The sequence below is a fragment of the Capra hircus genome, chromosome 5 (assembly GCF_001704415.2).
Source record: "Capra hircus breed San Clemente chromosome 5, ASM170441v1, whole genome shotgun sequence".
NCBI lineage: Eukaryota > Metazoa > Chordata > Mammalia > Artiodactyla > Bovidae > Capra > Capra hircus.
In genome coordinates, this window is record NC_030812.1 from 19,104,954 (window position 1) to 19,119,393 (window position 14,440).

General features: G+C 39.3%; 1 protein-coding gene across 2 annotated transcripts in view; it reads right to left on the reverse strand.

Annotated features, from left to right (window-relative positions):
* The window catches only part of POC1B (POC1 centriolar protein B), a 107,763-nt gene that overhangs the window by 40,218 nt on the left and 53,105 nt on the right, over window positions 1-14,440 (reverse strand). For both annotated transcript variants that reach the window (XM_018047611.1, XM_018047612.1), the window contains exon 9: window positions 14,270-14,422. In XM_018047611.1, coding sequence (XP_017903100.1) covers window positions 14,270-14,422 — 153 coding nt within the window. The remainder of the gene's footprint in view (window positions 1-14,269; window positions 14,423-14,440) is intronic.

Consider the following 14,440-nt stretch of genomic DNA (forward strand, 5'->3'; position numbering starts at 1 on the left):
ACAAGGGATTCATGCATGATGGAGGATTAATACAGGTGCCCTCACAGATTCCATCCCATGCCGAGGTTCTGGACAGTGAGGCGTTCATGAGCTAAAAAATTCTGAAGAGCAAGAAACATGTCCATCCTGTCCACTGTTGCATAATCTAAAGCTACTATGATGTCCAGTATTTGTTAACAGGATGAAATTAAATCTCGATTCTATTGAAGCACTGTATGAAAATAGTTAAAGGTACAGAATGGAACCAGAGTGACTGGTTGCAATTCTCATGTTGCTGCTTGCTAGCTCTAAGGTTTAACTTACATGGACCTCAATTTCTCATGGAATACAAATGGTGCTTCCTTTATAGTTTTTAGGAAGACTGAATGACAGTTTATGTAAGGCAATTAGAATAATGTTGCATGTGTTAGATATTATTATTGATAATCTCTAAAGAACATTTTCAGAGGTACAAAACAATACATATACCACAGCTAGAACTGAAATACAAAATTGGTAGAGGAGGTCAGTTTTATTAACCATTAATTAATGACACAATGTTTCAACCTTAATAGAAGGTTGAAATAAAAACTCAATCTCAGACTCCAAGTCGTAAATTGATCACTTGTAGTTTTCAACTATGAATCGTGGCCAGACTACCACACAATATCTTTATATAAATATTTGGTTAAAGTTAAAGGAAGTTTTCCTTACTGCTCAATATCATATAGAATTTGCTATGCAATGTGGTGATTAAGGTAACTTCAAATGGCCATTATGAAATCAGAAACCAAAAAAACAATTATTGACGAAATCTTTTTAATTAACTTCAAGGCTATGGTTTTTCCGGTGGTCATGTATAGATGTGAGAGTTGGACTGTGAAGAAGGCTGAGCACCGAAGAATTGATGCTTTTGAACTGTGGTGTTGGAGAAGACTCTTGAGAGTCCCTTGGACTGCAAGGAGCTCCAACCAGTCCATTCTGAAGATCAGCCCTGGGATTTCTTTGGAAGGAATGATGCTAAAGCTGAAACTCCAGGACTTTGGCCACCTCATGCGAAGAGTTGATTCATTGGAAAAGACTCTGATGCTGGGAGGGATTGGAGGCAGAAGGAGAAGGGGACGACCGAGGATGAGATGGCTGAATGGCATCATGGACTCGATGGACGTGAGTCTAAGTGAACTCCGGGAGATGGTGATAAACAGGGAGGCCTGGCGTGCTGCGATTCATGGGGTCGCAAAGAGTCAGACACGACTGAGCGACTGAACTGAACTGAACCCCTTCTTATTGGACATCGATTCGAGCAAACTCTGGGAGATAGTAGAGAACAGAAGAGCCTGTCGTGCTACAGTCCATAGGTAGGGCTGCAAAGAGTTGGATGTGACTTAGAGAGTGAACACCACCACTGCCAACCCTTCTTATAATAATATCCCGCAACGCTCCTAGAATAGCTGTTTTGAAGCCTGTCTCCAAGATCTACCACCATCTTCTAGAATGGCTCTATGTCTTCCCATCAAAATGTGCAAAAAGGTGGGGAAGAAAAGTGTCAGGCACACACTTTAAAGTTAGTTCCTCCTTCGAGAAGGAAAGTTTGGTTTTGTCTGGGGGTTTGGACTATGTAGCCCAGCTCGTGACAGTCTGAAAAAGACGAAGTCAGCGTGAATTAGTGATGTGCCATTGCACAATGTGGACAGGGTTAAAATACCTTGTATTAGAAAAGAAAGAAGTTGTCTTATGTTTTAATTAAGACAGTGTGCCCAGGCCAGGAGTATTAACAATGGCTTTGCAGGTAGATAAGCAGAAAGGACAGAGGAGGGGTCTGACACAGTGAAGAGGAAGATTTTATGCTTTCTGCCTTCTTTCATGTGACCGACATCTCTCATTTATTCTAAAAGCAATCTGCCCATCACCCTCTCTAACCGTGTTGCTGCTAAGTCGCTTCAGTCGTGTCCGACTCTGTGTGACCCCATAGATGGCAGCCCACCAGGCTCCCCCATCCCTGGGATTCTCCAGGCAAGAACACTGGAGTGGGCTGCCATTTCCTTCTCCAAGGTGTGAAAGTAAAGTCGCTCAGTCATGTCTGACTCTTCGCGACTCTATGGACTGCAGCCCACCAGGCTCTTCCGCCCATGGGATTTTCCAGGCAAGAGTACTGGAGTGGGGTGCCATTGCCTTCTCTGCTCTAACTGTGTAGGAATTAGTAATTTTTATGTGTAGTCAGCTGGTACCCAAGGTCTAAGACTCCATAAGATTCCAAACCTTCAAACAAGTGGTGCCTTTAAAAAGACTGGCAAATGGATGACTTTTGTAAAATATCAAATAATTTCACTCAGAAGATTGAGATTATGTGATTCAAATCAGCCTAATAGAAAACACAAAAAATACAAATCACAGGAATACAGTGTTGCTTCAAACTCAGAAATGAAACCCTTCTGGTTACTAAAAAAAAAAGAGGAAGCTGGGGAAATTAGATCATTTAGATGCAATTTATTTCACATTTTCTAATAATATATTTTTCTTCTTTTAATTAGGAATTTTGACCTCAAAAAGAGGGGGTTGCTAGTTTTCAATTATTTCCAAAGGCACATATTACTTTGCCTAAAGCTTTGAAAAAAAAGTTTAATCCATCAAATTTAGTATTTCAAAGTAAAATTTGCTTATCTTAAATTAATACACAGTACATCTTCTATTCTGATTCACACTATTCTAAGTGACATTTAAAAAGTAACAGCCTTTTAGCTCTATGAGAGATTCACAGACATTAGTTTGAAGCCTTTAAAAAATAATTTGATATTTAACAATTATTTATTCATAATGTTAAAGATGTTCTCTGTCCAGAAAACTTTATACCCTTGCTTTACTCTAAGAGATTTTATGGGAAAAAAATGAACCGTACATTGTTCTTATGCAGAATCCTATATCACAAAGTCTCTGGCATTTTATGTCATGAAATCTGAATTTTGACAAATGTAAGCCATACTGTATACTTAGTTTTAAGCAGGTAATAAATGCAAAGTCCTCAGGTAGTAACTGATAGGTAGTAAATGTTCAATACTCACTATTACTGGGCATCTAGTAAGAATGAAGCCTTTTGCTAAATATAAAAAATAAAAACAAACTGGAGTTGTAAGAATATCTTTTTGTACAATCTATATACTCTCTCAGGACATGGCTCTTGTCGCTGTCCTATATACAAGCCATACTTAAGAGTGTTAAATCATAATTACTTGTTATACTTAGGGAAACAGAACATTAGTTCCCCCAATCATCTTCCATAACTAAGAAAAGGAAAAGAAATGGATAACGACTCTATGAATTGGTCTCTGATCTGCTAGTATTAGAAACTGAATTATGTATCCAGACATTCACTTTCTCAGAAGTGCCATTTTCAAAAATTTTCTTGGTAAATAAATGATAGATGACAATTGCTACTGAAACTTTATTTCAATCCCCATTTAGTAAATATGTATGACTGCTTACAGGCTTCCCAGGTGGCTTAGTGGTAAAGCATCCACCTGCCAAGCAAGAGACATGGGTTTGATCCCTGGGTTGGGAAGACTCCCTGGAGAAGGAAATGGCAACCCACTCCAGTATTCTCGCCTGGGAAATCCCATGGACAGGAGAGCCTGGCGGGCTACAGATCACAGGGTCACAAAACAGTTGGACATGACTGTGACTAAACAAGAGCAACAAGTATTTACAGAAAATTTAAACTGTATGCGAAGGCTGACTTTCTCAAGGCAACAAACATAATCATTCAGTCCCAGTGTTCAAGATTCTACACCAAGTAACTGAGCTGTAACTCCAAGATGAAAAGCCAGCTTTTAATAGATTTTTAAGTGTCTATGTGAAAAATATGGGTATAGAATGGTTCTGCATGGCCTGGGTCATCCTGACCTAGCCATACAAAGCAACCCAGCTAGTTTTACTGCTTTCTGGCTGGACCGCCAGAGCAGAGCTACTGAGAGAACTTGTTGACATCTTAAAGAAAGTCGAGCACTCTTAAGTGGGCTACGGGCTGAGAGTAAATCACAGAGAAAATGGCTTGAGTCCCCAGAGCCGAGGCAGTGTGATATCATGGAAGTATCACTAGATTAAGAGTAAGGAGGCCTGGGCTCAGCCTGCAGCTCTGTCACCTGTAGCTCTGGAAAGGCAGGTGGCTGAACGGACAAGAGGACAGCAGCAACGCTGCTGATGAGGTCCAGCCAAGCTACAGAAATACTAGAATGAAAAACACCAAGAGTCCATAAGATCAGCATGGGTAAAACAAGGAAACTCAAGTGAGAATATGTTTCACATATACTTGATGTGAATGCATTTGATCATAGGGGATCAACAAATGCATCTATAATTGTAGAAACTGAAGCAAAATGTGATAAGCCAGAAATGACAATATATTCTTTCTATCAAAGAAATAAAAGCGGGAGAACCAAGATGGTGGAAAAGTAGATGGACGTGGAGTGCATCTCTCTCCACAGATGCATCAGGAGTACATCTAGAAACACAACACTTCTCACAGAACACTGGCTGAATATTAGCAGGAGTCTTTGGCCACAGGAAAGGACCATACAGATCTGTGCATGACTGGGCAGGATGAAAGAAAGGAGGAGGAGGAGGAGAGCACACAGGGCCAGACCTGCATCTGGGGGTGGGGGAGCTGAAGCAGGGGAGAGGCTCCTGCTGTTGGTTCTGGAGTTTTAGGGTTTTTTTCCTTCCTTTTTCTCTGATGTTGTGGTTGTTGTTTTTATTATTATTATTTATAGTCAGGCTTTTGGGACTTTTTTTTAAATCATACTTTTTACTTCTTTTGTATATTTCTACTTCTACTTTGGCTTTCTGCTACACTGTCTTTTTAACTTTTGTGTTGTTTTCTGTTTTCTTTTTGGGGTTTCTTTGGCTCTTTTTGTTGATGTTGTGTTAATATATACAGATTTTTTAATAAATACTTCCATTTCACATTTGCTTTTCTGAATTTTTTTCTCTTTTTTGGTCTTTTTCCCTTTGCTTTGCTCCTCAGCTGGCACTCTGCTATGGTTCTGCTTTCTGTTTTGTGCTTTAGTTTTGTCTCTAATTGGTGGGTTTCACTTTTGCTTTCTTTTGTTCATCAGGTTGCTCTCTTGTAATCTGCTTTCTGTTTTAGTTTCATGTGTGTGTATATGTGTTCTTTTGTTTTTGTCTCTGCTTATCTAATTTTGCTTCTACCTTTTGTCTGGAGTTCATTTTCTTTAAATTTTTAAATCCCCTTTATTGCCATGACAAATGGCTTATGGGGTCTTGGTTCACTAACCAGAAGCTGGGCCTTAGCCTCTGGGTGGGAGTGTTGAGTCCAGGACACGGGATCACAAGAGTACTCCTGACTCCAAAGAAGTATTATCAGTGAGAACTCCCACAAAAGCCTCCATCCAAATCCAAGACCCAGCACCACTCAACTGTCGGCAGCACCCAGTGCTGGGTGCCTCACCCAAAGAATAAGCAAGACAGGAACACAATCCCAACCAGCAGCAGGCAGGCTGCCCATAGATACCCCAAAACATACCACCTTACACAGCCCTGCCCATCAACAGGCAAAAACTCACTTCCACTGACCAGACTGCAGGCACAAGCCCCTCCCAACGCAAAGCTTACACAAGCCACTGGACCAACCTCACCCACCAGGGGCAGAGACTGGAAGCAAGAGCTATGACCCTATAGCCTGAGGACAGGAGACCTCCAACACAATGACACAGAATGAAAAGACAGAGAAATACTGCACAGTCGAAGGAACAAGGTAAAAACCCACAAGACCTACAGACAATGGAGCTGCCAAAACAGAGAGGAAATAAGCAAACTACCTGAAAAAGAATTCAGAATAATGATAGTAAACATGATCCAAAAATATCAAAAGTGGAATGGAGAAAATGCAAGATTCTCTTAACACATTTAGCAAGGACCTAGAAGAAATAAAAAATAGTGATGAACAACACAATTACTGAAATTAAAAATACTGTGTAGTTAAGTCGCTTCAGTCATGTCTGACTCTTTGCAACCCTATGGATTATAGCCCACCAGGCTCCTCTGTCAATGGGGTTTTTCAGGCAAGAATCCTGGAGTGGGTTGCCATGCCCTCTTCCAGGGGATCTTCCCAACCCAGGGATTGAACTCACATCTCTTTTGTCTCCTGCATTGGCAAGCAGGTTCTTCACCACTGATGCCACCCGGGAAGCTCAAAAATACTCTAGAAGAAATTATTAATGGAATAACTGAGGCAGAAGAACAGATAAGTAAGTGAGCTGGAAGATAAAATGGTAAAAGTAACTACTGAAGAGCAGAATAAAGAAAAAAGAATGAAAAGAATTGAGAATAGTCTCCAGAGACCTCTAGGACAATATTAAACTCACCAACATTTGAATTATAGGGGGCCTACTTGAAGAAAAGAAAAAGGGTCTGAGAAAATTTTTGAAGCGATTATAAGTGAAAATTTCCCTGAGAGGAAAAGAAATAATCAAGTCCAAGAAATGCAGAATCCCATACAGGATAAACCCAAGGAGAAATGTGATAAGACATATTCATCAAACTAACAAAAATTAACCACAAAGAAAAATGTTAAAAGTAGCAAGCAAAAAGCAACAAATAATATACAAGGGAATCCCCATAAAGTTATTAACAGGTGATCTTTCAGTAGAAACTCTGCAGGCCAGAAAGGAGTGGCAGGATATACTCAAAGTGATAAAAGGAGAAAAGCCCTACACCCAAGATTACTCTTCCCAGCAAGGATCACATTCAGATTCAATGGAAAATAAAATCTTCACAGGTAAGCAAACTTAAAAGGAACCAGAGATCAAACTGCCAAATTCTGCTGGATCATCGTAAAAGCAAGAGAGTTCCAGAAAAACATCTATTTCTGCTTTATTGACTATGCCAAAGCCTTTGACTGTGTGGATCACAATCAACTGTGGAAAATTCTGAAAGAGATGGGAATACCAGACCACCTGACCTGCCTCTTGAGAAATCTGTATGCAGGTCAGGAAGCAGCAGTTAGAACTGGACATGGAACAACAGACTGGTTCCAAATAGGAAAAGGAGTATGTCAAGGCTGTATATTGTCACCCTGCTTATTTAACTTCTATGCAGAGTACTCGTGAGAAATGCTGGGCTGGAAGAAGCACAAGCTGGAATCAAGATTGCCGGGAGAAATCTCAATAACCTCAGATATGCAGATGACACCACCCTTATTGGCAGAAAGTGAAGAGGAACTAAAAAGCCTCTTGATGAAAGTGAAAGTGGAGAGTGAAAAAGTTGGCTTAAAGCTCAACATTCAGAAAACTAAGATCATGGCATCTGGTCCCATCACTTCATGGGAAATAGATGGGGAAACAGTGGAAACAGTGTCAGACTTTATTTTGGGGGGGCTCCAAAATCACTGCAGATGGTGACTGCAGCCATGAAATTAAAAGACACTTGATCCTTGGAAGAAAAGTTATGGCCAACCTAGAGAGCATATTATAAAGCAGAGACATTACTTTGCCAACAAAGGTCCATCTAGTCAAGGCTATGGTTTTTCCTGTGGTCATGTATGGATGTGAGAGTTGGACTGTGAAGAAAGCTGAGCACCAAAGAATTGATGCTTTTGAACTGTGGTGTTGGAGAAGACTCTTGGGAGTCCTTTGGACTGCAAGGAGATCCAACCAGTCCATTCTGAAGGAAATCAGCCCTGGGATTTCTTTGGAAGGAATGATGCTAAAGCTGAAACTCTAGTACTTTGGCCACCTCATAGGAAGAGTTGACTCATTGGAGAATACTCTGATGCTGGGAAGGATTGGGGGCAGTAGAAAGGGACGACAGAGGATGAGATGGCTGGACGGCATCACTGACTCGATGGACGTGAGTCTGAGTGAACTCCGGGAGTTGGTGATAGACAGGGAGGCCTGGCGTGCTGTGATTCATGGGGTCACAAAGAGTTGGACATGACTGAGCGACTGAACTGAACTGAACTGAACCTTAAAAGAATTCAGCACCACCAAACCAGCTCTATAACAAATGCTAAAGGAACTTCTCTAGACAGGAAACACAAGAGAAAGAAAAGATCTACAAAAACAAACTCCAAACAATGAATGGTAATAGGATCATGGACTTGGTGGCTCAGTGGTAAAGAATTCGTCTATCAATGCATGAGATGCGAGTTTGATCCCTGGGTTGGGTGATCCGCTGGAGGAGGCTATGGCAATCCACTCCAGTATTCTTACCTGGGAAATCCCATGGATGGGAGCCCAGTGGGCTGGAGTCCATGGGGTCACAAATGAATTGGACATGACTTAGTGACTAAACAACAACAACAGTAGGATCATACATGTCAATAATTACCTTAAATGTAAATGGATTAAACAATCCAACCAAAAGACACAGATTGGCTGAATGGATACAAAAATAAGACCCCTATACATGCTGTCTACAAGAGACCCACTTCAGACCTAGGGACACATACAGACTGAAAGTGAGGGTCTGGAAAAAGATATTCCATGCAAATGGAAATCAAAATAAAGCAGGTATAGCAATTCTCATATCAGATAAAATAGACTTTAAAATAAAGACCATTACAAGAGACAAGGAAGGACACTACATAATGATCAAGGGATCAATCCAAGAAGGAAATATAACAATTATAAATATATATGCTCCCAACACAGGAGCATCTCAGTACACAAGGCAAATGATAACTATAATAGTGGAAAGAATAACGCAGTAATAGTGGGAGACTTAAACACCTCACTCACACCAATGGACACATCATCCAGAAAGAAAATTAATAAGGAAACAAGTCTTAAATGACACATTGGACCAGACAGACCTAATTGATATCTAGAGGACATTCCATCCCCAAACTGTAAAATACACTTTTTTTTTAAGTGCACACGGAACATTCTCCAGAATAAATCACATCTTGGGTCACAAATTAAGCCTTGGTAGATTTAAGAAAATTGCACTTTTTTCTGACCACAATGCAGTAAGATTAGATATCCATTACAGGGAAAAAAAGAACTGTAAAAAACACGTGGAGGCTAAACAGTAAGGTTTTAAGCAGCCAATCAGTGAAGAAATCAAAGAGGAAACTAAAAAATACCTAGAAATAAATGACAGTGAAACACAACAACTCAAAGCCTATGGGATGCAGTAAAAACAGTGCTAATAAGAGGGAAGTTCATAGCAATACAAACCTACCTCAAAAATCAAGAAAAAGATCAAATAAACAACCTAAACTTACACCTAAAGCAACTAGAAAAAGAAGAACAAAAACTCCAAAGTTAGTAGAAGGACAGAAACACAAAGATCAGAGCAGAAATAAATGAAATAGAGAAAAATAAAACAAATGCAAAGATAATAAAACTAAAAGTTCATCCTTTGAAAAGATAAACTTTACATAAAAAATAAATGGATAAATCTTTAACCAGACTCATCAAGAAAAAAAGATGGCTTAATAAAATTAGAACTGAAAACGGAGGATTTACAACAGACAACCAGAAATACAAAGCATCATAACAGACAAGAGACTACTATATGCCAATAAAATGGACAACCTGGAAGAAGCGGACAAATTCTTAGGAAAGTAAAACCTTCCAAGACTCAACCAGGAAGAAGTAGAAAATATGAACAGACCAATCACAAGCACTGAAATCGAAACCGTGATAAAAAAAATCTTCCAACAAACAGAAGCCTAGGGCCAAATGTCTTCAGAGGCAAATTCTGTCAAATATTAGAGAAGTGCTAAACCTATCCTTCTCAAACTTTTCCAAAAAACTGCGGAGGGAGGAAAACCCCCAAACTCATTCTAAGAAGCCATCATCACCCTGATATCAACACAGAAGATATCACACAAAAAGAAAATTATGGGCCAATATCTCTGATGAACAACCATCCTCAACAAAATACTAGCAAACAGAATCCAATAACATGTTAAAACGATCATACACCATGATCAAGTGAGGTTTATCCCAGGGATGCAAGGATTCTTTAACATATACAAATCAATCAATGTGATACACCATATTAACAAACTGAAATAGAAAAACAATATGATCATCTCAATAGATGTAGGAAAAGTTCTCAGTAAGATTCAATACCCATTTATGATAAAAACTCTCCAGAAAGTAGTCATAGAAGGAACCTACCTCAACATAATAAAGGCCATATATGACAAACCCAGAGCAAACATTCTTAACGGTGAAAAAGTGAAAGCATTTCTTCTAAGATCAAGAACAAGACAAGGATGCCCACTCTTGCCACTATTATTTAGTATTGTTTTAGAAGTCCTAGCCATGGCAATCACAGGAAAAAAAGAAATAGAACTCCCAGTGTTTGCAAATGACATGATACTATACACAGAACACTCTAAAGATGCCACCAGAAAATTACCAGAGCTAATCAATAATTTAGTAAAGTCTCGGGATACAAAATTAATACATAGAAAAATCCCTTGCATTCCTATACATGAACAACAAAAAGTCAGAAAGAGAAATTAAGGAAACAATCCCGAAAAGACAACTTTCAGAAGAGAAAATAATTGCAAACAAAGCAACTGACAAAAGATTAATCTCCAAAATAACAGTGATAGCAGCTCAATATCAGAAAAACAACCCAGTCAAAAAAACGGGTGGAACACCTAAACAGACATTTCTCCAAAGAAGCCATTTCTCCAAAGATGGCCAGCAAACACATGAAAAGATGCTCAACTCCACCCATTATTAGAGAGACACAAATCAAGACTGCCATGGGGTATCACCTCACGACGGTCATAATGGGCATCATCAAAAATCTACAAACAGTTCATGCTAGAGAGGATGTGGAGAAAAGGGAACCCTCCTGCAATGCTGATGGGTATGTAAATTTATACAGCCAATATGGAGAGCAGTATGAAGATTCCTTAAAAATCTAGGAATACTACTACCATGCTGCTAGGTCGCTTCAGTTGTGTCCGACTCTGTGCGACCCCATAGACGGCAGCCCACCAGGCTCCCCCATCCCTGGGATTCTCCAGGCAAGAACACTGGAGTGGGCTGCCATTTCCTTCTCCAAATGCATGAGTGAAAGTGAAGTCGCTCAGTCGTCTCCGACTCTTGGCGACCCCATGGACTGCAGCCTACCCGGCTCCTCCATCCATGGGATTTTCCAGGCAAGAGTATGACCCAGCAATTCTACTATTGGGCATATACTCTGAGAAAACCATAATTCAAAAAGACACATGTACCCCAATGTTCATGGCAGCACTATTTACAATAGCCAGGACACGGAAGCAAGCTAGATGTCCATCAACAGATGAATCAACAAAGAAGCTGTAGTGCATATAAACAATGGAATATTATTCAGCCACAAAAGGAATGAACTGAGTGAGGTGGATGAACCTAGAGCCTGTTGTACAGAGTAAAGTCACTCAGAAAGAGGAAAAACAAATATCGTATATTAACATACATAAATGGAATCTAGAAAAATGGTACTGATGAACTTATTTTCAGGGAAAAAATAGAGATGCTGACATAGAGAACAGACTGGTGGGTACAGGTGGGGAAGGAGAAGAGGAAGCACATAGATAAGCGTAGCATTGACATATATATAGTACCAAATATAGCAAAATAGCTATATGTGCAAAATAGCCAGTGGGAAGTTCAGCTTGGTGCTCTGTGACAACCCAGCGGGGAGGGATGAGGGAAGTAGGAGGGAGGCTGATTCACACTGTTGTATAGCAGACACCAACACATCGTAAAGTAATTAGCCTCCAATTAAAAATGTATAAAATTTATTTAAAAAATGAAAAATGATTTCAATGGAATACAATCTATTGCATAGAAATAAATTCCATGAGCCATCCTCATAGAAATACATAGATGACTACAGTTTATCAAGCATGCGTAGTTGTTTTTAGTGGGAGGTATCCATTTAATCATACTGGTGAAAATGCAATTTCTTACAATCCATTTTGAAGATCTAAAATATATATCACCATGTATTTACACATAGTATGAACTTAATAAATATTTGTAGAGTCCAGGAATATATAATTTAAAAAAGCAAATGATATTACATTCACTTTATGTTCTGACCTTTATGCCCTGAGAAATCTGTATGCAGCTTAAGAAGCAACAGTTAGAACTGGACATGGAACAACTGACTGGTTCCAAACTGGGAAAGGAGTATGTCAAGGCTGTATATTGTCACCCTGCTTGTTTAACTTATAAGAAGGGTACATCATGAGAAATGCTGGACTGGATGAAGTACAAGCTGGAATCAAGATTGCCAGCAGAAATATCAATAACCTCAGATATGCAGATGATGCCACACTTTTGGCAGAAAGCGAAAAAGAACTAAACAGCCTCTTGATGAAAGTGAAAGAGGAGAGTGAAAAAGTTGGCTTAAAACTCAACATTCAGTAAACTAAGATCATGGCATCTGGTCCCATCACTTCATGGCAAATAGATGGGAAAACAATGGAAACAGTGACAGACTTCATTTTAGGGAGCTCCGAAATCATTGCAGATGCTGACTGCAGTCATGAAATTAAAAGACACTTGCTTCTTGGAAGAAAAGTTATCATCAACCTAGACAGCATATTCAAAAGCAGACATTACTTTGCCAACAAAGGTCCGTCTAGTCAAAGCTATGGTTTTTCCAGTAGTCATGTATGGATGTAAGAGTTGGACTATAAAGAAAGCTGAGTGCCAAAGAATTGATGCTTTTGAACTATGGTGTTGGAGAAGACTCTTGAGAGTGTCTTGGACTGCAAGGAGATCCAACCAGTCCATCCTAAAGGAAATCAGTCCTGAATATTCATTGGAAGGACTGATACTGAAGCTGAAACTCCAATCTTTTGGCCACCTGATGTGAAGAACTTACTCATTGGTAAAGACCTTAATGCTGGAAAAGACTGAAGGCAGGAGAAGAAGGGGACAACAGAGGATGAGATAGTTGGGTGGCATCATTGACTCAATGGACATGAGTTTGAGTAAACTCTGGGAGTTGGTGATGGACAGGGAAGCCTAGCGTGCTGCAGTCCATGGGGTCGCAAAGAGTCAGACACAACTAAGCGACTGAACTGAACAGAATGTTCTTATTTTCAACCCATTATCCTATTATTACATTTTACAATAAATGTTGAAATAATTGTTTTTTAAAAAAGTGAGGAAATGATAATACAATAAATGCCACAAAGATGAAGTAAAGCACAAGGGTAAATACTTTATTTAGAAGGTCTGGAAAAATGGTTGAAGAGGACAAAAATGGAAAAGTTGAAAACGACAAAAATTATAGCAAAGAACTGAAAATAAACACTACCATGGAAAAACAAGGAAAGAAATCCCAAAGATGTGACCAGATTAAACAAAATCTAGAAAACTGTCCAAAGATATCATTTTTTTCTAAAAACTTACACATGAGTGTATACACACACACACACACATACACACACAAAAAACCCCCTGAGAGTAACAGAAACAGCTGAGCTAAGAGAGAAGACCAAGACGGACGAAACCAAAATTAAAGGACTGACAGCGGGTGAGGGGCCCAGGAACCATGGAGAGGAGTCAGACCACAGCATGAATAACAAGCATGAAGTGGCTGGGAACGGCCACTCAGGAATCATATCTTAAAAATTCAAAACATCTACTCTAAAAACAAAGAAAGATTCTGCCAATGATTGGGGGAAAAAATTCAGATGAACAGACAATAGCGATTCCTGATTTTAGCTCTTGCTGAGACAAAAAAATGCAAAATGGAAAGAAACAGACTAACACCAGCTAAGTATCCAGCAAAGACAAATTTACAGCTAAATAGACAATTATATGTTTGAAAATACAGTTGGCAAACAGTAAAATGGTCCCAATTACTAGGTGTAATGCTTAAACCTCTTCTTACTGTTCATAAGACTTGCTTCAAGATACCCATTTCAATAACTGCCCTAAAAATTCTTGCCTTTCAGCTGTTCTCATGACAGCTATCACATGAGTTTCCTAAACACGTCTCGAACACAAACTAGCTCAGACTTCACAGTCAGAGGCCTTAGATTCGATTCTTCCTTTCCCCTTATTATTATCATCACAGTTTTTAAGTTTTATTTCTAAATCTTCAAGCTGCAAATATGAGACTTTAGCACTTTATATACTACTCAATTTATAGTTTTATTAGGGAGTATAATTGTTTCTTTAAGTGTTGTTGTTTTAAAGGAGGACTAGGCTTTATATAATTAAGTATAATTCCAAGCATATAGGTCGCCAACAGTCCCAAAGTGTACACTTACAAATGGCAGGGAAAATATGTGTGAAGTACTCACTTCCACAGTTTCAGTCCTTCCCTCATGGGGATGCGGTGTCCTTGGGTAGATATCGAGCAGATGTGGTGGTGAATCAAAGTGCAGTCTTTTGAGGTTTCTTTTACTAACATCTTTATAATTCAGTTCATCAAAGTTAGTCCTCCATAATAAGACCTGTAAAAATTAATCAAG